At 40.2% G+C, this 26,339-nt stretch overlaps 1 protein-coding gene across 1 annotated transcript; it reads left to right on the plus strand.

The window, feature by feature from the left end:
* The first annotated feature begins 688 nt into the window (after positions 1 to 688).
* On the plus strand, positions 689 to 1,760 carry LOC143266195 (uncharacterized). Its single transcript, XM_076541806.1, has 2 exons — positions 689 to 1,379; positions 1,459 to 1,760. Exons 1-2 carry the CDS (start codon positions 1,220 to 1,222, stop codon positions 1,701 to 1,703), a joined length of 405 nt encoding a protein of 134 aa, XP_076397921.1. The 5' UTR covers positions 689 to 1,219; the 3' UTR covers positions 1,704 to 1,760.
* The last annotated feature ends 24,579 nt before the right edge of the window (positions 1,761 to 26,339 follow it).

The raw sequence follows: 26,339 nt of genomic DNA on the forward strand, positions 1-26,339 counted from the left end.
TCATAGCAGCACCTATTGTCTCAATAACTGCAGAAGATGTAGCCAGAGCATTTACCGAACACTTCATTTGTAAATTTGGTTGCCCCAAAGCAATCTTGACAGACCAGGGGACATGCTTTATGAGTACCTTGATGAAAAAGCTGGCAAAAATATTTCACATTCAAACGTACAGAACTTCATCCTTCCATCCTCAGTCAAACGGTTCCCTAGAAAGAAGTCATCAAATTTTAATAGAATATTTAAAACATTTCCTCACGCAAGAAAAACAATGGGATGATTGGTTACCACAGGCGATATTCTCATATAACACGAGTATACACGAAGGAACTAAATTTACGCCTCACGAATTGGTATACGGAAGAAAAGCGCGGCAGCCATCAAACTTTCCAATTGAAGAAGCAATGTGTACATACCCAAATTACGTGGATAATCTCATCCCAAAATTACATAATTTCCGAACCACTGCGCGAAATAATTTAAAATTGTCGAAACATCGTCAGAAATATTACTATGATAAAAAGATTCGACCCATACAATACGAAACAAATGAAGACGTATTTCTTCTTAACCCACCACGGAAAAATAAATTAGAGAAGGAATACTCTGGTCCATACAAAACTACAAGGACCATAGAACCAAATAATGTAGAATTGCAAGTCGGTGGGAGGAACAAAAGGCGAATTGTTCACAAGGATCGCATTAAGAGGGCCCACCTACCAATGAGGGATCGAGAATCGATAGAAAGATGAGCGTGCGCGCAAACAAGAGTAGAATAATTTAAATTTACCGCGCTTCGTAATTTTGCAATCGCGTATTTTATAATACATGTGGGATTCGGTAAAGGGGAATTAATTTTTGCGTGGTATGAGTGTGTGTGATGTACGAGTGTGAAACAAAAGAGTGTGAATGCGTAGTATAAAAAAACGCGACAGCGTCGAAAGGACAGTCTAGTCTTGGCCGAACCGTAGAAACGTGAACTATCATCAATATATTAAATTTTGTATTCCTTTCAATTTATTAAAATATTTACTATAACTTTAATCCGTTTCTCATCTTCTTGCTCCCATCCTACATACATAAGAACTGGCAACTAAGGGTGTGGCAAAATTGCGGAAACGAAGTGTGTAGCGTTAGAACGCAAAAGCAATCGAAAACGTGGCGTCACGGAGAATAGTCGTGCATTTTATTAAAAAGAATTCTTTCAATAATCCAAGGAAAAATGGATCAAAAACGCCGATGTGAGAATATATTGAACGCAATGTGCGTCAAGGATAAAGAATTGGCGTTTAACTGCAAGTACAGCCAAGAACTGGGACGTATATGCCTAAGTTGTATTGTGTCGGCACATCCCGAAGCCAAGGAACAATGGTGGAACTCAGGCAAGAATCAAGCTTCCATTATTACTTTAACAAAATTAATACAATCTAATATAATATATTTACGTGTATGTACATATAGGCACCCACCATTTCATTAAACAGGAGGCTGTCCTGAAGAAAAGCGAATGCATAAGGTGCAAGATTCAGCTCGCAGAGTTGAAACCAGCAATTGCTTGCACCATGTGCTGCAAAAAAATCTTCTACATGGAGGACGATGACGACGAGGCACTCAATGCCGGCGTCCTAATGAACGCTGAAGATTTATATCCAATAGTAGAATTACGAAGTATATCATTACGAAATGGAAAATTACACTACGAATAATTAATTTATTTTTTGAAATATGTAAATATATAAAGGAGGAGGAAGTTATATTTGTTAAGAGGAAAGAAAGTTTTGTTAATATTTAGTTTTTGAATAAATTTTGTTTGTTATTTTTGATATATAGCGGTGTATAAAATTATTACCCGTACAATTAAATTAGTAAAACGAAAGGAAAAGAAAAGAATCATACAATAGATATAAATTAAACATGCGCCATTACTATATATTCTACGATACTTCTACAATTAACGACGCCACATTAGTCTATCAAAATGTCACGAAGGGCAGGAAAGAAAGTCTTGTTAAGAAATCTTAAAGCTAAAATGAAGAAGAATTTAAGCCAGGTAAATCAAAATATATTAAAATATACACATATATAACTAAACAGATCATAATTTTCATATAATTCAGGAAGAATCCACTAATAAGTGGAAACTGATCGAAATTGAAATACCCGATCCGCCGTTCAAAGAATATAAACAAATAGACAATCCTCAAGACCCAAGGCGAAAATACTGGAAATCGCTGTGGCTGTTTGGGCGAGGTGCTGCATTACCCAGGAACAGCGAGAATAATTGCAGATGCACGAAATGCATAATCTCAAAATTAGTAAAACAAAAGTCTCTTGAGGACAAGAGACCTACATAAGGGGGGAGGTGTAACATCCCGGGAAAAGTTTTTTTATATATGACAGTCCTATGTTCAATTTCATTACCCACTGTGAGAATAGTTTAGTTACCGACAATAATAGACTATTACCGACAGTACATTATACACCAATTACCTTATGTATTTAGTTCAACGGTCGGTAACCGATACATATATATATTTATTTTTATTTTCATTTTCAATAATTATTTTATATTTTCAATTTAGAAAGGATAATGTAATTTACAAAGACAATCAAGTTAAGTTAGAACAATTAAAAACAAGACTAATGTATTATTTTATAGTCATTCGAATAAATGTATAATTCTATATGGAAAATTCCGTAATGCAATGTGCCTACGTGCCGCGATGCTCGCCCCGAATTTCCTAGTATTCTCGCGTAATCCTAGAGAAGGATAAGAATACATTTTACATTTAGGACATTATTAGTTATTAAAAACCATTAGTTGAACAAATCAGTTAATGCATATCGGGCGTACTAATATTATGTTACCCGAAATTAAAGTCAAATGTTAGTTTATTGCAGGATATGCTGTAAATTATAATATTATGCTATGGAATGTTCTAGAAGCATCGTACGCTTATACATTTAGTTCCGATCCGTATAGAAGTCGTGCGCAGTATATAGAAGAAGATAGAAAATGCAATTTTCATTAAAACACTATTAAATTACTACTTTCATATCTGAAACATTGTAAACGTAAGTTTGTTTATTTAGATACGCCCGGAGACGGGCGTTGCTTCTGTAACGACTCTGGAACCTAGGTTCAGATAGTTACTAGCGCTAGGAAGGTAAAGAGCGGCTTTTACCAACTAAACGACTCGTTTTGGAAAATAACTAAATATAAAGATTGTGAGATTCGTGTGGTGTGCGGTTAAGGAGTGAAATCTACAGGTCAATATCTTTCAACAATAAGGTTTATTCAATAAAATAACGAAGATGATGAATTTAACAAATAACAAGTAACAAATAACAACAAAATATGAAAAGTATACTGGTTTGATCAAAAGAAACTAAATAGATTTTTATATAATATTAATAATAGAAATAATAGAACTTGGCAAATTAAACAATACGTAATAGGTAATTGTGAATCTAACTAAATCTGATTCTCGTTAGTTAATTCTTTATATTATATCGTACCTTAGTCTGATTTCGGATGAAGCTAACTTCGCTTTTATATAATTACTGAATTTGATATTCTATATTATTTAATTCTTCTTTCGAACGCTATCGCAATGACAAAGCTTATATTGATTAATACGTTTGTAGTTTATATAATGAATATTCTTTACGGAATTATTAATGTTAGCGCGTGATAGTCTACCGCAGCGAGGAACACGACCTAAGTGTGATTCTCTAAGTGTACCTAAATACGCTTTCGCAAAGTTAGACAGATTAATGATTTTATCTGATATCTAACGCGGTGTAGTCGACTACTGAGTTTACGCTGATGACAGAACAATATTCTTTTACTAATTCAAGTTCAAAGTTTGTTTGAATCTAAATGAATTATTTCCTCGGAACAGTTACTCTTTTGATCTGGCTCAACAACTAATTGTCCATGACCCTTTTTGTCAAAACGAACACTGACAGCCAAAACCAGATCGCTTAATTGGGGAGCCTGCGTCAGCTAGCTACTAGAACGACCCAACGATACAGGAAAAGGGTGAACAGTATAAGTTCAACAGGGTAGCAAATCAATTGATTCTAATTATAAAATCGTGATTGCTGAACTGCCACCCAAAAGACACGGGCTTCAGAGACCAAGCCGCTCAAATGGGGCGCCTGCGTTAGCGGGCTACGAAACGACCCAGAGCGAACTCCGAGAATCTGACGGCGCGTTAGCAATCCGACGAAAAATCAAATTTGAGTAGCTGAGAGCTATCGTTTCGATATCTTAGCCTTTCTTGTCGCTAGGTATAGCACTCTCCTAAAGGAGTTTCAGATACGAGACCGTTTGAATGGGGAGCCTGTTGTTCACTGGCTACTAGAACGACCCACGACCAAGTATCCAAATGGCGCATACCCGCTTCACCAGTCAAGTATTAGGAATCGTTGCGGCTCTTGACAGCGCAAACTGTTCCGGTTATACTTATGTGAAGACTTCTAGCTCGATCGACTTCGAAAACTGTTCTGCGATTTAGGCGAGTTTCGCTCGGCCTTTTATGCTCGCCAGTCTGGCAATTTCTTGGAAAACTCCCATAACGTCGAAATATATAATTATCGTATAAATTCGCAATTAGGCAGTAATTATGAAAACGAACGATTTAATTATATTGTCAATATCGCAATCTACATAATAGTTTATGTTTTTGATACAAAAGTAGTAATTTAATAGTGTTTTAATGAAATTGCATTTTCTGTCTTCCTCTATCTATATCTATATCTTCATTGTTTTATTGAATAAACCTTATTGTTGAAAGATATTGACCTGTGGATTTCACTCCTTAACCGCACACCACACGAATCCCACAATCTTTATATTTAGTTATTTTCCAAAACGAGTCGTTTAGTTGGTAAAAGCCGCTCTTTACCTTCCTAGCGCTAGTAACTATCTGAACCTAGGTTCCAGAGTCGTTACAGAAGCAACGCCCGTCTCCGGGCGTATCTAAATAAACAAACTTACGTTTACAATGTTTCAGATATGAAAGTAGTAATTTAATAGTGTTTTAATGAAAATTGCATTTACTATCTTCTTCTATATACTGCGCACGACTTCTATACGGATCGGAACTAAATGTATAAGCGTACGATGCTTCTAGAACATTCCATAGCATAATATTATAATTTACAGCATATCCTGCAATAAACTAACATTTGACTAGTTCGGGGTAGCACAATATCAGTAGGCTCGATATGTATTGACTGATTTGTTTAACTAATAATGTCGCAATTGTAAAATATATTCCTATTGTTCTCTAAGATAACACGAGAATACTAGGAAATTTGGGGCGAGCATCGCGACAGGTAGGCACATAGCATTACGGAATTTTCCATGTAGAACTAAACATTTATTACCGATAGTTTACTGAATTCTTATGGTACTTGATTTGTCTAATGTCACGGTCGGTAAGAGAGAATACAGTCGATAATTGAAGAAATGACACCGCGATAAAAGTTTGTAAATTCTTCAGGGATGTTACACATATTTAAACGCGATTTGTAAAATTTGTTGGAATTTTCATAGTGATAATGTTAATTGCGGCTTTCCAAGTAGATTCAACCCATTTAGAGTTGAACAATTATTAAAATTTGTATTTGTCGAATAATACTAATAATAATACCAAACTTACACTTATTTTTTATATTAATAAATACTGCTTAAAAAATCTTTCTGTTGCTTTGTAACATATTTGATTTTAATATTTTGGTGGCAATTTTATTCTCTTTTTATTCCACGGTGTTAACTATTAATCTACCTCTATTATATCATTATATTAATATATGTTCTTTTTTATTTTTTCTTGTTATTCTCTGGATGTTGTTTATTGCAATTTTTTTATAATGACATTTATTTTATGCAATTCGTACAGTGCAATATTTTTGCTCTTTCTTCTTGTTTCTGTGACTGTACGAATCTCGAGCAATACCGACGACGGGCTCAAGTTGGCGCCTCGGTCGGTATACCCAAATCGTACACCGTCGGTTCCCGATTAGCGCGCCGAAAAAGTCTCTCCGAGCGCCCGAACGGTAACCGAGTACACCTGTTCGTTGCGATCTTTCAAACGTACCGCATCAATTCAAATTCGCTCAGTTCTAAAGTGTTCGTGGCGATCAATAACCAATTCCGTCTCGTGTATTTCTGTTCTTTATTTGTATTTTATTGTTATTGTAACGTTAACTAGTTGTTTAGTTGTATTAAATTGGAAATACAACATTCAAAGAACAGTGCCGATTTTCCTCCTCGAAATCCAGTGACTATCCCACGCTAAAGTAAACCAGTGATTTCCTATGGACTGGTGTCCCCACATTCACCGAATCACCACACCATCCGAAATAGTGACATTAATAAATGTTATCTGTAATCCAAGAGGTACTTTATTCATGAAGTATAAAAAATATTTATTTATATTCTCACCGGTCAAAAGACATAAACAAGATAACGCTCACCGGTCAAAAGACATAAACAAGATAACGCGTGGTCCAAACGTCGAAAACAAGATAAGCCGAAAACGATAACGCAATCAGGAGATAAGCAAAAGTATAAAAGAAGAAGCAGGCCGGCGCGCGCGACAATATTACAAACGCAGATCTTCAGAAACGAAACATTCGAGATACTCGGAGCTCAGGTTTCGGACGAGTCGTATTGCGAGATCATTCTATTGCGACAAGTGTATTCATTGTAAAGTAGTGTAGTGATTAAGAAAGAAAGTTTTTTTAAAAGCACAAACTGATCGCTTTCCCGCGTAACAATATATATATTTTAATTTATAATCTTAAGATGCTTGAGTACGATACCTATAGCTCTAAGTACTACTGTTTAATATCCTCGGTCGATATATAACCGTCAGTAGGTAATCCTACCTGTCTGCGTACCATATATTATACACTATATTTGTAATAGTTATTACTCTCAGAATAGACTAACTATCAAACTATCTTATCGATTAGCGTTTATTATTCAATCCTGTCGCTATTCCTGTCTAAAATGCCGCGCTGGTCCCTTCTTCCTGTCCAGTAGAATACTAGCATTAACAAAACAAAAACGAAGAACAAGGACTCTTTTTTTATCTTTCGTAAGTAACTGTGAACCATATCTCATCAGGTACATCATTATCTCATAATCGTGAGCATCTCTCTATATAATTTCCGTTTTCATCTATTCTGACCCGATTTCTTTCATGGGTCATTTATTAAAATAAGAAACATATGTAGCCGTATGTAATTTTGCATGCATTACTTTAACATGGCCTTCTTCAAAATATCGTCTGTCGATAAAGTAGAAATATCTTTATCTTCTCTTGGACTTTATACCAAAAGCACCTTACTCAATATCAGCTGTGGTATCAGATGTAAGTGTAATATCACATGGTAATAAGGTATAATTATAATTTTAATATCATCCCATCTCTAAGTCGATACCCCGTAAAAGAAGAAATCAGTGGTAAGTACTCGAAACACTCCTTTCCTCACGAGCCATCAGAAAGGGTCTATCTTGTAATGTATCCCTCCCAGCAAATATTGACTAGAATACCATCCGTTAATTTTACTCACGGCTGATTTCAGCGATCTTATTAACTCGGCAGATATTAAGACTTTTGGCTAATTGATTATTATTCCGTTATTTATCCTCCTATTAATCTCCGCTGTATGTTTTCAGTATTTGTTGAGTCTCTTTAGTGAAGTAAAGATATTTCTACGTCTACATGGACGTCCCAACAGTGGTCGCAATTGCAGTTTTCTTCCCCACCTTCCGCCTCCGAGAGATAAATTACGTCCCCCTCTCTCCAGGGGCCCCAATCAATTTGTATTTCTATATAATCTAACAAGGAAAGGAACGCAAGTGTCCCCCTGCGATTTTGATGAAACTTCGTAGGTTTGTTAAGCAAGCAAAAATAAGCGACACGTATTTTTATTTATCGGCTGAGACGCGGGTTTAAGGGGTGAAACGAGCCCTTAAAGTTTCGACCCCTTTTGGCTATCTCGAAAACCATACGAGATACATTAAAACTTATAATAGAAAAGTTGTATGGTTTCTTGCGTATAATAACAGGATGTTAACGAATTTTGCAAAATACAATTTGTTTATAACAAAAAAATTTTTCATAACCTTATTTTACAATTTATTCAAATTTGTATAATGACAGGAAGTGTAGAGAGTTTTATTACAAATCCATTGGTATATATACATACGATATTGCCTCCTACAATTCCTCAGATTTTTATCATAAAGGTTCGCGCGCGCGCCCGCATGATACTAAACTGGATCATATCGGACGATATTACACTACCAGTGAACGTCATTTTTAGGCATAAATAAAAAACAATTATATTTGCGTTATGCATAACTGTTAATTTTATTAAATTTGTATAACAAAACATTTATTGGTAAAGTACATAGGTATTCTATGTATATGTCAATTTTATAGGTAACGAATAGTTTGAATAAGTTAGAGAACATAATCGTGGCAATAATGGTATTCTTCGAAAAAATGTTTCAAACACAACGGTTTCCGACATTAAGTATAATATGTAATAAGTGGTACGTCACGGCATATGTATATGGCATAGTGGTTCATTATGTGATGCATAGCAAAATTCTACTGTATTTGGAAAATGAAGTGGTTTTGACGATATGAATCCACTTTTATATCATAAAATGAAATTTTCAAATCGTGGTGAAGAAAACTGATTATGAACAAGTCATTGTAGTTTTAGAATGGTATCTCGTATGTGGAGATTAATGTCATATTGCAATATAACAATTATGTCCGAAAAGCGACAAACAAAATTTTTCCATACGCGAAATCCGTACACATGTAATAGTTGTAAATATTTTGTAGATCGAGATAGAATCATAAATAACATTATTTCTTTATTTATCGGAATAGCTTCGTCAACCCTACGACAGCAATGCGCGCTCCAAGAATCTAATAATAGAGCTGCTTTGTTGTTTGTATTTGGAGAATAAACTTCTGTTAACCAGGTTTAAAAATTTTCTTTTGTAAGTTTTCCAGGTGTCGATGCCATAAAAATATTTGTCCCCTTGAATATGGTCTGCTGTAATCGAGGTTCAAATACTCCATGGTATAAAGTAGATACATATCGTCAAGACCTCATTTTCAAAATCCCGTATTTTGCTATGCATCACGTAATGAACCACTATGCCACATATGTAGTGACGCAGCAATTATTTCATGTGCATGGTGCATCGAAAACCGTTAGAATCATTTCTAATAAGATTAACATATAGAATACCTCTGTACTTTAACGATAAATGTTAATTATAACGCAAATGTAATTGTTTCTCATTTATACTTATAAATAATGTTGACTTTTTTTTTTAAGGGCCGAAACCATCGCCGAGTTGGGGTTCCTCAGCCCGGGTGTGGAGTATTCGCCTCTCGGCATCTCTTCCACACCCGGCGTTGGATGGTCGGCGGGGACACAGGTTAGGTACGGTTAGGCCCCTCTACCTTTCTCAACCGGGCTTGCGACTGGCTATGGCGGTAGCCCCCTGGTTGGTACGCCCCTCCCTGTGGGAACGCAGGGTAGCCGCCTTCCAGGGGGTGTTAGGTACGGTTTTTCTATCCCTAAAGTCACCCTAAACTTAAAAGCACTCAACACACACACCCCCACACCCATATATACACACCTACGTTCAGCACCCATGCCTTCACCGCAATATATATAAAGATATAAACAAACAACCACAATCCTTCACCCACTCATAAACACGAAAACACACACCCACAAACACACACTCACCCAAGCACATCCAAACCCACTCAAACACACGCACAGTAAGCTTCTCATACGGCATAATCATTTAAGTTACGTCGCATGAGCTGTCATCAAAAAACACACACAGTATATATAAATAAAAACAAATAACTAGGGACACTTACAATAAGTCACACAAACATAAAAAACACATACACACATACAAGTTTTAGTAAATAAAATAAGTAACGTAAGTGACAAATAATATTAAATAAATAAAACAAATAACGTAAATGTATAGAAGAAAAGACTATTAGGTAAATCAATACCATCATCTACCAATAAAAACGTACACACCTACGGCAAGTTCCCTAAAAACCAGCTTTCCTATAGTCATCCTCCTTATGACGTATGATATCCGAAATCATCGCTTGTACTGCCAACCAGCCCTCCATATTTTTAAGTATAATGCTCATTATTTCCGAGCATTTATCCTTCTCCGAATTAGCAGTGAGATTAATTCCGTATCGCGATCGAACGCCCGTCCAAAATGGGCAGGAGACCACCGTGTGAGCCGGTGTATCAACCTCCGCGCTGCAGTACCTACATAATGCCGAAGATCTTCTCCCTATCCTCGCAAGGAATGAGCTAAAAGTGCCATGTCCAGTCAGAAACTGGACAAGGCAATAATCCAGATCTCCAAATTTACGATGAACCCACCCCTGGATTTTAGGGATGAGCGTCTTAGTCCATACCGATCCCGGACACTCCTGCCATTTGCTCTGCCAGCTTTCTAGAAGCACAGCTTCTTGCTCTCTTTTTATATTCAATTTCTCCCTATTTAGAACCACCCCTTCACTTTTCCTTTTCTCTCTTATTTCCCTATAGATATTTCCTCTCATAGCCGCCATTAGGCCCAGCGGAGGTAATCCTGCAATAACCCTGGCACCCAGCCCAGAGGAGGACCTATATGCGCCGGACGCTAATTGGGCACACCTTCTATAAATTGTGTCGATAATTCTTTGATTCTTCTTGAACCCTTCCAGGGCCCCTACACAAATTGGGGCCGCAGAAAGCACAATGGAAATAACCACAGAAACTAATAGTTTTCTTTTTTTAGTTTTGGGACCACTCACCCTCGGTAAAATACGAGCCAATGCCTGAAGGACGCTAGACGCCTTCTCCTCGACTCTGCGAAAATGTGCGTTAAATGTGAGCCTTGAGTCCAGGACCACCCCTAGGTATAAGATCTTATCTTTAGTTACAATTTTAGTGTCCTTTATACCTATCTTTAGACTACAATTATTTTTTCGGTTATTATTGAATAGAATCGCTTCAGTTTTATGCGGAGCATTATATAGCCATTTATTTTCAAGCTCCTTAATTAACTTTTTAAGAATTCTATTCATTTTTCGCACCATTTTCTTCGGACTACATCCCCTCACGAGGAGCAGAGTATCATCGGCATAACAAACGGGTATGGCTCCCAAGTTTTCAATGAAATCTAAAATACTGTTGTATGCTATATTCCATAGCAGGGGCCCTAGAATGGAGCCCTGCGGAACCCCACGAGTAATGTTGAACACCAAAGGGCCCTCCTCCGTCTGGAGTACTCCCTTTCTTTCTTTCAAATAATTTTTAATTACCAACGTTAAATATGACGGTATGCCAAAAGCATCAAATGCTTCTATAATAGAACTCCATAGGATGGAGTTGAACGCATTCCTAATATCCAGACTCACAGCGAGAACCATACCTTCCCGTCTAGTCCCTCTTTGAACCACTCTCATCACCCTGTCTATTGCATCTATCGTCGAAAGCCCTTTCCTAAAGCCAAACTGGCTCTTATGTAGGGGTGCATTCAACTCCATCCAACTTTCAATCCTATTGCAGACCACCCTCTCGAATAATTTTCCAACCTCGCTAATGAGGCAAATGGGCCTAAACTTTCTTTCTACGGCCTCCTGTGTCTTGGGAATCAAAACTACTCTAGCGGTCTTCCAACACAAAGGGAACTCTGCGTCCTGAAGAATTTTGGTAAATTGTGCTGCCAGGAAACCAGCGTTGGCCTTTGCCAGGAGTGCCAGCAGATCTCCGGGAATGGCATCTAAACCTGGGGCTTTACCCCTTCTAATCCTTTTAGCCGCGGTAAGTACTTCAGCACTAGAGATGTTCAATATTTCCCCTCATTCCATCCTAATGCTCTCAATTCTAAATTCCCTCCTCCTCCTTCCCCTAAGACCTGCTCCCTTTGGAAAAAGCTCCTCTATAGCTCACTTCCCCTCCTCTTTGGGGGGGGGGGTCCTTGTTCTTTAATTTTTTCATTACCACCTTAAAAGCTTTACCCCAGATATCCCTATCCAAATCCTTAATTAAATCGTCCCAACATTTACATTTTTTGCATTTAATTAACTTTTTTAGTTTTCTTTTCAGGTGCAGATATTCATTCCTAGCTAGTAGGTAAGTACTACAGTCGAGTCCATATTTCTTTTTGATTTTCTTTAATAGTCTTCCTTTTTTGTTGCAGGTTTTCCAACGCGCTTCCACCTCAGGCTCCCACCAGTATGCATTTTTCTTCCGATTTGCTGTACACTTATAAGATAAGTATCTCTCTGCTATATTATTTAGTATTCTATTAATGTTTTCCGCAGGGCTAACTTCCGTGGATGCTCCCCAACTCATCGGGTCTTTACACGCCTCAATTATAATTAACTTATATTTTTCTATTCTTTTCAGATTCCAGCGGGGCACCCCACTTAGCGTAGGAGGACCTTCAATGCCGGTAAGTAAAACGTCGAACCTTATATATTTATGGTCGCTTAACGTTTCTTCGTCTAAAACTCCCCAATTACAAATATACTTTGTTGTTTCTGCAGAGCCCAGGGTAATATCTACCACAGATTCCCCTAAGGAACTAACGTATGTAGAAACTCCCATGTTATTATAACATGTGAAGTTTTCCACTAGAACCCATTCCCCGATAATTTCCCCCCGTCTATCCTGACTGTTTCCACCAGAGATGTTACTGTGTGCATTGAAATCTCCCGTAACAATCTAATTGCGCTTTCCTTTCTCCATCATGGTCTTTATATTCCTTGTAAGACTATCCCATGTTTCAATAAAATGTGCTAAGTTCACATTAGGAGATATATACACCGAAACCAAAACAAAACCCTTCACCTCGACAATCACATAATCCCTACATACCATCAATCCCTTACAGGCTAAGTCCTTTCCTTTTATAATAATAGCAGCTTTTTTATCGATGCTCCAAAAGCACCTCAAATTCCCTATTTTCCTAGGCGGTTCTGAAATTAAAGCGATCTCCAATCCCTCCCTATTCATTTTTTGAGTTAGGAGGTCAAGAGCTCCATATGCATTATTTAAATTAACTTTAATGCATTTCAAACCTTTAACCCCGTCCATAGTGTTACCAAAAATATTTGTATTAGGCATTTAATATTCAAATTTCCTCTTCTATACTACTTTCCGACTGAAAGCTAGTGATCTTCGCCAGTGTTGTTCTCACCTGTTCCATTGCCTGTGTTAAATCCAATTCTAAAGACTTCTCCCCATCCCCTCTTAAACTCCTATCTTTATCTCCACTAACCCTCCCCGTTCCATTAATCCCTTTCCCTTCTTTAACCCTTTCCTGCTCCCTACACTCCTGGGTAGAATGTCTGGTCCTTCTACATTTCCAACATCTTAATAATATACGTGAGTACCTCGCTACCCTGGCCCTGGTCCAGCCCATCTTAATTGTACCTTTTTCTATAAGCAACTCAGCTGCCTTAATTGGCAGCTTTAATATTGCCGTCTGTTGAGTAGTCTGCTCCTTAAAAAATCGAGCAACCTCTATCGCGCTCTCTTGAATTCCTATCCCTTCTAATTCCTGGACGACTGCCTGTACCACTTCCTCCCTACTCACAAGTGGGTCAATACCTCTGATGCTTAACCCTTCTCTAGGCTCCAAACATCTTACCCTGCCAACGTCTTTTAATTTCTCCTCAATTTGTTTTGCCCAACTATCTCCATCTTGTCCTTGCATTAGTTCAATTAAGATCCCCCCGGGTCTCGCCTCCCTAATTTCTTTAATGCGTAAATCTTTGGGGGAATCCACCCTTTTCCTTAAGTCCTGCAGATTCTCCTCGTATTTCCCCGAGCTATATTTAATAAAAATAGCTTTGCTCTTATGTTTCCTGACATCCTTCTTTGTACCCTTTTCCGTCTCCTTTCCCCTATCTTTCGAATCCAGCCCCCCTCCCTGGCCTATACCCTTCTCTTTACTAATCCTATTCTCCCTCCTACCTACCACCACCTCACTCCATCTAGGTGTGGATTGCTGTATTGCTATTATCTCCTCGGTTTGCGTACCAATTGTCCTTTACCTCGCTCTTACCGTTTCTTCTATTTCCCCCTCCTCTGCTCCCCCATGTCCCTGTTGAGACAACAACTGATTCTTCGACCTGTTAATTTCCTTAGAAATTAGGGAGCTTTGATCCTCCACTAAGTCCTCTTGCCTACCTCTATGAAACTCCTCACTTCCCTTACTCGGTGCATTAATGCCTAGAGCCCTATCCTTATCTCCTATCCAGCCAGGGCCTCTCTTCTCAGCTTGATTACTAATCCCTTGACTACCACAATGCCGCTCAAAATGCCCCTCCTTTTTACACCGGAAGCAAATTTTATTCTTAAGTTTGCAGGTCCAAGCTAAGTGATTCCTCGCGCCACACCTATAGCATTTTCTCTCATCAACATATTCCCCAATTCTACACATTACCCACCCTATTCTTATCCTACCAGCCTCTATCATTGTCCTCGCTATATCTTCCCTAGCATCTACACAAGCTGTCTTTACCCCAACCCTATTACATTTGCAGAATATCATTCTCGTATCCGCAGTATTTGTCACCGTATTCACAGCCTTCAGTATCGTTTCTTCCTCCTCGTCTATATTAATTCCTACTATTACCATTTTCTTTCTCCTCCCTTGTAGCCTCTCATATTTATAACCCTTCTCTTTGATTCTGTCACAAATCTTATTTAAATCTTCCTCTGATTCCGCATAGATCAAAATATCGTTTTTTCCCCGCGTTCTCCTAATATCTGTGATCCTACAGCCGTCCATACTAACTTTACTCTTCACTTCCCTAAGTAATTCCTCGTATCCCTTCCCTTCCTGGCTAATTATTTTAATAAAACCGATGAATGTTTCCTGTTTACTCTCTTCTAACGTATTTTTTCTCATTTCAGATGCAACCCGTTCAGGGAGATCCACCCCATCAATCTGAGGTAAGATCTCCCCACTCGCGAGCGATGTCTCTCTAGCCCGTTTTTTATTTGGAAGCGGCGGCGTTGAACCTGAAGTATATCCGATACAATCCTAAGATCTCTACCTGGCTTTTTCCTCTTCGATCTGACCGATATAAAGGCTTGTTCCTCTTTGTTGGGTGTGGGAGTTGAGCAGGAGCTGATCAACGTTTGATTGGAATTTCGAGGGCAATCCGGTGAAGATTTTCAATGAAGAATTTATACACGACTTTAGCTCGATAGATTGTCACTTTATTTAACGAACACTTAACGAATAAGACGAACAATTAATTGAAAACGTACAAAGATAATAAAGATGGTAATTTCGAAAGATGGTTATTGGTATGGTTTGGTAATACGGTTCGTTAACGACTGACTAAAAATCGGTTGCGACAAAACTCTTGAAGTTTTTGCGGTGGGTAAAGCGCATGCCCGAACGCTCGATAGTTAATATTTGTCTCGGGTGAGTGCGCTGACACTCGCTAATTCGCGGTGCGGTCTAGCGCGTTCGAACGATTCCGAACACTCTTCATCACTACTTACCCCCGTTATCCTTTGTCTCCCACCCTCATCCTCATCTAGATCCCTACTCCCCCTCCTATCTTGCATTTCCTCTCCTACCCTACGAAAAGCGATTTGATCCCTACCCATCCTAATTTTCCCCAAAATCTCCTCCAATAAAGCATTACTAAATCTTTTATTGTTTCTCAGTAGTGCAACTATCTGTTCCATTTCCCCAGGCCAACCTATAATAGCCTGCACCAGCTTCGCCCTATCCTTATCTGTAATTGAACTCGAGATTTTTAAAATACTTTCTTTCAACTTCCTATTAGCTTCAGTCCTGATTTCCCACCTTAAATTGCCACTTCCATTGTAAATTACAGCGATATCCTCACTATACTTTACTAAGTCCGTCGCAATCATAACTCTTTGAGACATTTGTATCTCACTATCCTGACTCCCCATAGACTCCCCCCCCCCCCGTTCTCACTCTCCCCCTCTATGTCCATACCTTCCTCATTTAAACTTTCCCCCCTGACCTGTCTAATCTCACCAAACCCCTGAGTTTCCCCCTTCATTAACGTTATCCTATACGTTCATCCAGTCGTATTGCCTGTTCGTACGTTATCCATGTCGTCGTAGTCAGTTTCCTTGTCTTCTGTATTTGTGTTCGTTAGAAAAGATTTATTTATGTGTTCCATATGAGTCCCACGCGCGCGACGGAAAAACGGTCCACCGTGGTAGAGCCGCGTGCCACGGTAAGCCTAATACAACCGGGGACGGCCTGTCCCCGGAGGTTGGCATGCTAGGGACTGGTGTACCCACCAGCCACGCACCCGCGCACGGGACCGCCGAAGCAGTACTCCATGGGTGGTGCGCGCCCTCATCGCCGCAGCGAAAGCTTGGGGCTAGGGATTTTTTATAGAGGTTATCATCCTCGTGGCCCAACCAACTAAGGTAAGGCCCCCGTTCCTGCGAAACATGACCACGGGTTTACGGCGTACAAAGAGCTCGGGTACCCTGGGATCGCTAAGTCCCAAACTGTGGGTGTTTTCAGGCAACCCACAGCCCCTGGGGGAATAAATAATGTGGACTGACAGTGTAATATCGTCCGACTTTATCCGATTTAGTATAGTGGGGAGCGTCAGCGGGCGCGCGCGCGAAACTTTATGATAAAAATCTGAGGAATTGTAGGAGGCAATATAGTATATGTATATACCAATGAATTTGTAATAAAATTCTCTACACTTTTTGTCATTATACAAATTTGAATAAATTGTAAAATAAGGTTATGAAAAATTCTTTTGTTATAAACAAATTGTATTTTGCAAAAGTCGTTAACATCCTGTTATTATACGCAAGAAACCATATAACTTTTCTATTATAAGTTTTAATGTATCTCGTATGGTTTTCGAGATAGCAAAAAGGGGTCGAAACTTTAAAGGCTCGTTTCACCCCTTAAACCCGCGTCTCAGCCGATAAAAAAAAATACGTGTCCCTTATTTTTGCCCGCTTAACAAACCTACGAAGTTTCATAAAAATTGGAGGGGGACACTTGCGTGCCTTTTCCTACATCATGGAGACGTTGTTGGTGTCGATTTGATATGGGCCCAAGGTCAATAGGAGTAAGTGGTCTCGAGTCAGTTTCGGGAAATCGGTCAGGGTGGTGACCGAAGTAGGTGGTGGCAATAGAGCGCAGAAGCACACTTCTGCAACGGACTTCGGCCACCACCCTGACCGATTTCCCGAAACTGACTCGAGACCACTTACTCCTATTGACCTTGGGCCCATATCAAATCGACACCAACAACGTCTCCATGATGTTCGTAAAAGAAACACCGAACATCGTCCGTCTAGAAATTAAGTCGCGACACGTGAACGCAAAACTTTACCAGCTCTATATTGATTACGAACCGAAAATGGACCAGGTTGAAGGAATTCGGCGATATTGGTATGAGTGCCCGAATGGAAACCGAACAGTAGGCTGCTGCTCACATGTGGCCGTTGCCATCTTCTACTTGGCCCATGCTTGGTACCTCCTGCAGATTCTGCGCCCGGCTGCGCAGTTAACGGAGCTCTTCGTACCATCCGGAAAAGAAACGGTAGCAGAAGGAAGTGACAGCGAGGCTTAAGTGTTTCCAGAACGGCTTTCTCATGCTTATATGGAGGTAGGTGTGCGAAATGCGTAAAATCGGGTGCGACCATCTACGGTTTCTTCTAAATTAAAATATCGGGCCCCTAATGGATTTTCGATTGGGATATCGCATTTTGTTCGCCTCGAAGGGGGGCACACATTGAGCCTGTAGCTAGAGTGGTCCGTCGAATGCATTTGTGTGCAATCAATGAATTTCAGTTCCTCCACTCGGTAGCATCTTCATCGCTACTTTCTTAATACTTGATACACGCATCAGAAATTACGTTTGTCCAGCTTTCCAAAGAACACTCGATTAGCTCTGTAGACCTAAACGCGGGTGAGATATGAGCATTTCAAGTCGCCGTATGTCCGATGTACTTCGACCACTCGGGAGACATTTCCTCCTCTTCTGGAGCGATGCCGGTGATTTGGAACGCCAAACATGGGTACGTGTGGTCTACTCGAAGCAGGCTACACGATCCATATGGTTTTTTTGAATTTTATTTCCTGGGGCCGTTAAGCGCTCAGACCCTTTGTCAAGTTCCCTAAGAGCCGTTCTCCTTCAGGAATCCCACCTTCTTTTCTCTTTTCCTCCCATGCGGGGCAGTAAAAAATCGCATGTTCTACGTCATCACAGTTATGTGAGCAATACTTGCATCTAGGACTATCCCTTCTACCTATCTTACACAAGAAATAATTGAAAGCCCCGTGCCCCGACAGCACCTGGGTAATGTTATATCCGATCTCACCATAATTCCTATTCCTCCACCTGTTAATATTTGGAATAATCCGCCTTGTCCATGCACTGCTTTCCCCCGGACCCATAACGGACCATTTCTCCTGCCATTTCTTACTTATCTTCTTCTCTACTCTTCTCTTAATATTTTTCTTAAGTTTACTGGTTAGCCTTAAATTCCTATTCTCTAAGCCCTGCCAGGATTCAATGCTCTCCCTCCTGGCTTCCACAACTAAGCCCAGGGGTGGGAGTCCAGCAATGACCCCTGCTGCCATCCCTGAGGTGGTTTTATATGCACCACATATTAATTGCGCACACTTCCTATATATTTTATTTATTCTGTCGCGAATCCTCCTTTCATTATCTTTATCTGTCCACACGGATGCAGCATACAGGATGATGGAAGCCACCACCGAGGCCAACATTCGCCTTTTTCTGGCTTTCGGACCCCTTAGATTAGGTGTAATCTTGGCTAGGTTCTGCACCGCTATTTCGGCCCTATTTTCGATCCACTAGATATGTGCGTTAAATTTTAGAAGTGCATCTAATTGCACACCGAGGTATTTAATGTTCCTTTTAGGTGTTATCGTGTCACCATTAACTAGAATTGGATATGAAATCCATTCTTTATTCGTTGTCGTTATACCGAATATTATAGCCTCGGTTTTAGTAGGTGAAATTCGTAGACCTAGACTTTCTATGAAGTCTATAACTTTGTCAAGTGCGTTGTTTAAATATAATATAGTTTTCTTGGCGTTTTGGCCTGACAGCAGGATCAAGGATTCATCCGCATAGCATATGGCCTTGAGTCCCGCCGCCAGGCATACCTTTAGCGTTGCGTCATATACCAAGATCCACAGTAGGGGCCCGAGAATAGAGCACTGTGGCACTCCTCTGCTGACCTCAAAGGTAAGCGTTCCATCATCCACTTCCACCATCCCGTTTCTTTCGCTCAAATATGAGTATATAAAGGCCTGCAAATACATTGGGACTCCCATCACTTTTAACGCTTTCAAAATTGCCCCCCAACTCAAAGAGTTGAAGGCATTTTTTATATCCAGTGCCACAGCGAGCACTTTATGCTTCCTCCCTTTGGCTTCCGTTATGAATCCTTTAAGGTCCAGCAGTGCATGGATGGTGGACTTTCCCCTCCTAAAACCGTATTGTTGATTAGCAAGGTTGTAATGCCTTTCCACCCAAGACTCTATCCTTCCCGCCACTATCTTTTCAAAAACTTTTCCCATTTCGCTAATCAAGCAAATAGGACGGTATTTCTTTTCGTCTACATCCGGGCTCTTTGGTATAAGAACTACACTAGCTTGTTTACAGGACCTTGGAAATTTTAGATTACGCTAGGGGTGAGACAGAAGATCTGCCATCTGCTGTCCCCTCCCCAGAGCCAACATTTTAATCACCTGCCCCGGAATGCCATCGGGGTCCGGAGCCTTGCCCGCTTTAATTTAATTTTTTCGCAGCATTGATTATCTTTTCTTTTCCTATTCTTTCCTATTCTTAAGCTTTCCTCCTCCCTTTGCCTAATACTGCATAACACCTCTTCTGTAAGATTTAAGGGCCCGGCCTCGATTTTGTTTACCTCCGAATCGATCGAAGAGACAATGTCTATGAGCGGAGGAAACAGGAAATAAAGTAGACAACTCACGTTGCGTCCTCTATCAACTAGATCTAGAAATATACCTAAACTCTATTAGCCACCTACTCCTACTCCTGTTACCCACCAACTTTTGGCAAAGAAAGCCTTCGACCCGAAGGCATCGTTGCCGGATTGTTACGCTGTTGCCATAGCTATCAATCTATTTTTAGACGTCAAGCAACTTGCAGGAATACGGGCTCGAGCCAATTTTCCGAATCCTGGCGAGCGCAACTCGAGAAAAGGGAGGGGATAATCAAAAATGCACTTGAGCCAAATAAAATATCCAATACGCCAGTCGATAGCATATAAAAAAAGAAGACACCTTATACCAAGTTTCAACCACCTATCTCAATCATGGGGGCAGTAAAAAGGAAAAAACGAAATTTTGGTTTTTGGTCTATTTTGCCTATTTAATCTCGTATCAAAATTCTGAAAAAATTCTAAAACATTGAGATTCATATAGCGCATATTATAAAATTTTTTCAGATTTTTATATTGCAAATTGTAGTTGTAAAAAATGAAAACCCGCATTTATTAATTTTACGTCATATCTGGTGATATTCAGAAACGTAAAATGATACTACAACAGCATTATTAGCGAAAGCGGTAGGACTCTTGCTTCGTAATCGGTGGATGTTTTCTAGGAGTGGGATCGAATCCCCCGCTATAGAGTAGTTTGGGGGAAAACATTTACTTTGCATGTTGTTTTTAAATTTTTTTTTGTAATACTTTTAATATGGGTTGAGTTAAGTGATATTGCCCATAATAGTTCCAGTATTATATTAAATACTATTGCATATACTATTATATATATAATTATATTATTTTCTGTTATATAAATTCGGTGTAATGTGATTCCTCCATTACGACTGTTAGAAAACGAATTTCCAAGAAATTGTATGGGTAAATGCGTAGAGTCGGCGACTACGATTCTTGGGGTTTCGGGTTCGATTCCCGGTAACCGAGATCGCATTTCTTTTTCTCTTTGAGAAATAAGATCCGACGATACTGATGAAATTGAGATTTTATTTTGCTTTGGTATATACACTATATGGTATTAACTTTTATTTAGTCTAGCTGTAAGAATGTCGGTGCGTATGAAATGAGATATTGAGTTGCGTTTGCGAGAGGATGTTTAGAAGATCGGTTCGAATGTCGTGTTGGGTGTCCGAGTTCGAGGAATGCCTGATAAGAATAATCTCGGGCGAGAATGCATCAGCGTGCGTGGAGATGAGTAATTGTTCGTGCGAGTCAGTTCATCACTGTTGGCGAAAGCGAATGGTCGAAGACTATCTCTGTTAATAAAGCCCAGAAAAGTTAAAGGTGGAAAATTGAATTGAATACGTGACGTGCGCAGTGGAATGCGCAGTGTCATACCTAGTCCAGAAAACTGTATGCAGTTACCGACAGTTTCGTGTTTTCCTCAACGTGGTAGGTAACTTGACCGAAACCAGGAAAACTCACGACAAATACTACAAGCGCTGCAAGTGGAAAATCGTGAAACTATAATTGTATGGCGGAACACCGTTGACAGGCGCAAGTGCACGAAATCGTATTTTTCGTTTCACGTCTTCAAAAAGCAATAAATTGACAAAAAATGGACCAAGCCGACATCGTACCATTACAGTAATGTCGGGCTGCTATCGCTTTCGGTGAGTAAATGCCTAAATTTTACGTAAAACGGAAAATACGGCGCAACGTGTCTAGAGGCAGCCATCTTGATTGTCTGTGTCACGTTGACGTCCGAAGAATTTTTCGTTTCATTCAAAATGTGAGGCTTGTTGGCGTAAAATCGATAGCAGCCCGATATTGGGCATATCTACCGGTGCTAAAGCTATCCTCAGAAAGTGAATTTATGCAATTTTCGAGACGTGAAACGAAAAGTACGAAATCGGACCTCTCTCTCGAATTCGCCTATACGTACACGCGTCGCCACGTGTTAGTGTACACGCACAGTTACTGCGAGGCCGGGCCCTTAAGACAGGTTCTCCTTCCGGGAACAGCTCTTCTATTACCCTTTTACCCTCTTCCCTACTTAGGGGAGGATTCCTTTTCTTTAATCTTTTGAATACTATTTTATAGGCTAGTCCCCATATATCCTGATCCAATTCCCTAATCAGTTTCTCCCAGCATTCTCTCTCTTTCCTCTTAATCATGAGTCTCAGTTCCCTCTTACTAAGTCTATACTGCGTCATTATCTCCTCATATTCCTCTCTTCTACGTTCCATTTTCTTTCTTAACCTCATAACTCTCCTTGCTAACCTATTACAAATTCTCCAGGCCTTATCCACTTCATCGTCCCACCAGTAAGCATTATTTTTCCTCTTAGTACTCCTCCTTCCCCCTTTTCTCTTTAAGTGCTTATTACATATCCCGCCCATGATCGTTTCTATTTTCTCTTCTATCTGTCCCCAATTAAGCTCCCCTTCTCTCATCTGGTCGCCTGATTTCACACACTCGGTTCTAAAGTCCCTAAGTATATAGCTTCTCTTTTCCTTAATACCCTTTAAGGACATTCTCCTAACAGCCTGTTCCGTTATTTTTCCCTCCTGTTTAACTAACTCCAAAGTTGTATATCTATGGTCGCTTGCCGTATAAGTCCCCTCCACTATCCACTTCCTTACATGACTATACAGGTTATTAGAGGCGAAGGTAATATCTATACTCGATGTCCCCCCCCCCCCCCCCCACAAACGTAGATATTCCTTTTTTGTTTAAGCAGATGAAATCCCTCTCATCTAACCATGTCTCCAACAGTTTTCCCCTTCTATCCACTCTTCCTCTTTCTGTCTTACCCCATCTAATGGAGTGGGCGTTACGATCTCCCGCTATCAGAATTTTATGTCCCTTGTAACACCGGTGGGCTCACGGTGAGCCCGCGGTCGCCGAGAATTACACAGTCGCTAGGTCCGGGTACGCTTGCTATACAAGTTCCGCGGAGGAAGGTAGGAATATTGGGAGCGGAGTTCCACACTTCGCCGGTTATAGGTCGGAACGGCTGCCGATAACACACGCCGTCCTTCCCTGGCAGGAGGCCGTGGGCCCAAGGACACCCTGCAGATGACACACGAGTGTTTCCTTGGCGGTCGGGATGTCCCCGTTTCGTAGCGTAACTACGACGACAAGACCGGGAGGTACAGGGGATATCGGCGGGCAGTAGGCTGCGGATAACACACTCCGTACTGTGTCCGCCCCCTGTCGGAGGAATCAGGGATACAACCAAAAGTAGGTGGAGAGCTATGTTTGGTGTCGGTTCGCTCGCTGCGATACGGTAGCTCGGATCGGTTCGCTCGCTAGGACGGTACCGGACGCTCTCCGGCCGTTCGATATCTCGCGCCGCCTTGTATACGCGATCGGTATTTGATTACGCTGCGAGAAACCGCGACTCGCGGTTCTCGCCACCTATCGGCGGCGCGAGTAGTTCGCGCCTCAGTTATCGCGTTATACCCTTTGATACCTTCTTAATACTATCTACTTCCTTCGAGAGCTCCTCCCACCTCAACTCAAAATCACTTAGGGACCTATTTGGTGAGATGTATACCGCTATCAGGAACACATTTCCGTATTCACAGATTATGACGCTTTCCCCCTCCTGTCTTAATCTCAGCCCTTTATTAAGATTTATCCCTATAATAGCCGCGCCTCTGTCCCTACTCCAGAAAGCTGTATTCTCTCCCATTTTCTTTGGGGGTTCACTTACTAACGCCAGCACTATTCCCTCCCTACGCATTTTGTTGTATAGCAAGTCCCAGACAGTAGGGGATCTGTTCAGATTTATCTGTACAATTTTCATTTCCAGGTCCATCGTCAACAACTAAAATGTAAGTATTAAATAACTAAGTATTGCTGATTAACGGTCTCTATGTGTAATAATGAATAACTTAAGATAAGTAACAAAAGATATAGAATAAATAGGTAGAAAACAATAATAACAAAAATAGAAGAAATAAATAAATAAAATAAATAACAAAGATATAGCAACAAAGTAAAATAAAGGTAAAGAGAATAAGTCAGAATATACACTACTCAAAAAAATTAAGGGAACAAAAAAATTCCTTACAATTTTAGGTCATTTTCAGATTGCTGTATCTCCGTTGGTATTAATCACAGAAGAATTCCAGAACAGTCATTTTGAAGCTTCAGGTCTCTAGTTTTCGGCCCTTAGTCTCAAAAGTATTTTGCGCCTATTTTCATTAACAAAATATGCAAAAAATCACGATGAAAAAATTAAAAAATTTTTTTTCTTCTTTGTACGGTTTGCACTGACGCAGATAAATTTTTTTGAATAATGCCATTTATCGGGCGCTATTCTTTGTTTCTTCCCCTATAATTTGCATGTCCAGGAAGTCGATTTCGACGTTTGGTCACAAAGTTATGAGCTATCAAAGCAAAAATGACGCTTTTCCTTTTGATAGTCATTATCTCATGAACCCAGCATCGAACAAAAATTCTGAATATGGTTCCAGAAAGCAGAGAGTATACCCTTTGAGATGGCTGTCTCAGTTTTTCACTAAATGTTTTCTTTTTAAGCTTAATATTGATGTAAAGAAACGTCAAAAAACGGTGTTTTTTCCTCAAATTACAAAAGTTACGATATCTTTGTAAATAAGTATTGTAATGATTACGCCTATGTTTTTTTTTAAGCTCATATTGCCCACTAAATGTATGCGAAGTTTCAAATCGCTCCGATTCGTTGTTCCCTATGACCCAATGGATCAAACTTTGACATTTGAAGGAAAAGAGGTAAGGAAACGTCATTACTGTTCCGATACGCGACTAGTGCGCTTAATGCATAAAAATGTTTGTGCCTTTACATTTACCGGTACTATTGCGGAATTTTTAAAGAATGCTTTGATTTGAGAAGATCGGGTTACGCTTTCTCTTGTGTGTGAAAGTTAGTGTGTGTGTGTGCCGTGTATATGCAGGTATGAATGTGTGCGCGCGCATTTTAAATTAACAAATTTAAAATTTACTTAAAAATTCTTGCTTACGGAATAAAAATTTCATAAAATTTTTTATTTGATTATGGCTCGACGTCATTTGTGTGAGGCGGAAGTTGCTCGTCTCGTAACCCTCGTCGAGGGGGGCTATCGTTACCGCGAAATCGGGAACATCATGGATATAAGTCTGTCGGTCGTTTGTCGAACTTATGCACGATACCAACAGACTGGCAGATACGGCCGACGTCCGGGTCAAGGTCGGGCACGTATCACTACCCCAAGAGATGATAGGGCAATAGTAAGACACGTAAGAGTTGAACCCTTTGCCCATGCGGATGTTATTGCCCTGCGATTTCGAAACCGCCGCCGTCAACAATCTCAGCGCACCATTTCAGGTCAAACTGTTCAAAATCGTTTGAGGCAGGTTGGATTACAAGCGAGACAACCTGTTCGCGTACCAATGCTTACGCCTAGACATCGCTGCAATCGTTTAATGTATGCACGTCAGCACGTTAATAGGCGGACACGCAAATGGAACAATGTGTTGTTCACAGACGAATCGAGATTTTGCCGCCACGGAAACGATCGGCGTCCTCAAGTTTGGCGTTATCGCGGAGAGCGAAATCGTCAGAGAAACACTGTTCCTGTAGCAGCGTATAATGGTGGTTCGGTAATGGTTTGGGCAGGTATTTCGCGGTTTAACCGGACGCAATTGGTAATCGTACGTGGTAGGTTGAATGCTGGCCGGTATATCAATGAAATTTTACGTCCACATGTCCTACCTTTTCGTCAACGAATTGGAAACCGATTTCGATTAGTCCAAGATAATGCTCGGCCACATACAGCGAACATTACAAGACGGTTCCTGTCGCAACACCGAATTAATGCGCTACCACATCCAGCAATGAGCCCAGATCTGACTCCAATCGAACACGTTTGGGATATGATGGGACGTCGATTGCGAACGGAGTATGCGCATTTAAGGAATTTACGTGCGTTGGAAAATGCGTTTCTTCGAATTTGGGACCAAATTCCACAAACCATGATACGGCGATGCATTAATATGCGTGAACGATTGCAGGATGTGATTAACAACCGGACAATAGCAATTAACGTAAAGCAAAACGATAAATTCAAGGTAAGTATAAAGATGTAAATACAATATAATGTAAATTGTTAGAATTTAGAGACCGCCCGCCGTGAATAGCTTAATCTTACGAAACGACGCGGAATCTATTTTTTCTTGATTTCTGAAGCGTCGCGTTGAGTGACGTCAGCGGTCGGAACTGGGAGGGGGCACAGTTTGAC

This window comes from Megachile rotundata, unplaced genomic scaffold (genome assembly GCF_050947335.1).
Source record: "Megachile rotundata isolate GNS110a unplaced genomic scaffold, iyMegRotu1 scaffold0089, whole genome shotgun sequence".
NCBI classification, from domain to species: Eukaryota; Metazoa; Arthropoda; class Insecta; order Hymenoptera; family Megachilidae; genus Megachile; species Megachile rotundata.

Coding starts and splice junctions, on each gene's coding strand:
- LOC143266195 (XM_076541806.1), top strand. CDS start 1,220: ATGGATCAAAAACGCCGATGTGAGAATATATTGAACGCAATGTGCGTC. Junction 1,380..1,458: donor GGAACAATGGTGGAACTCAG/GCAAGAATCAAG, acceptor ATGTACATATAG/GCACCCACCATTTCATTAAA.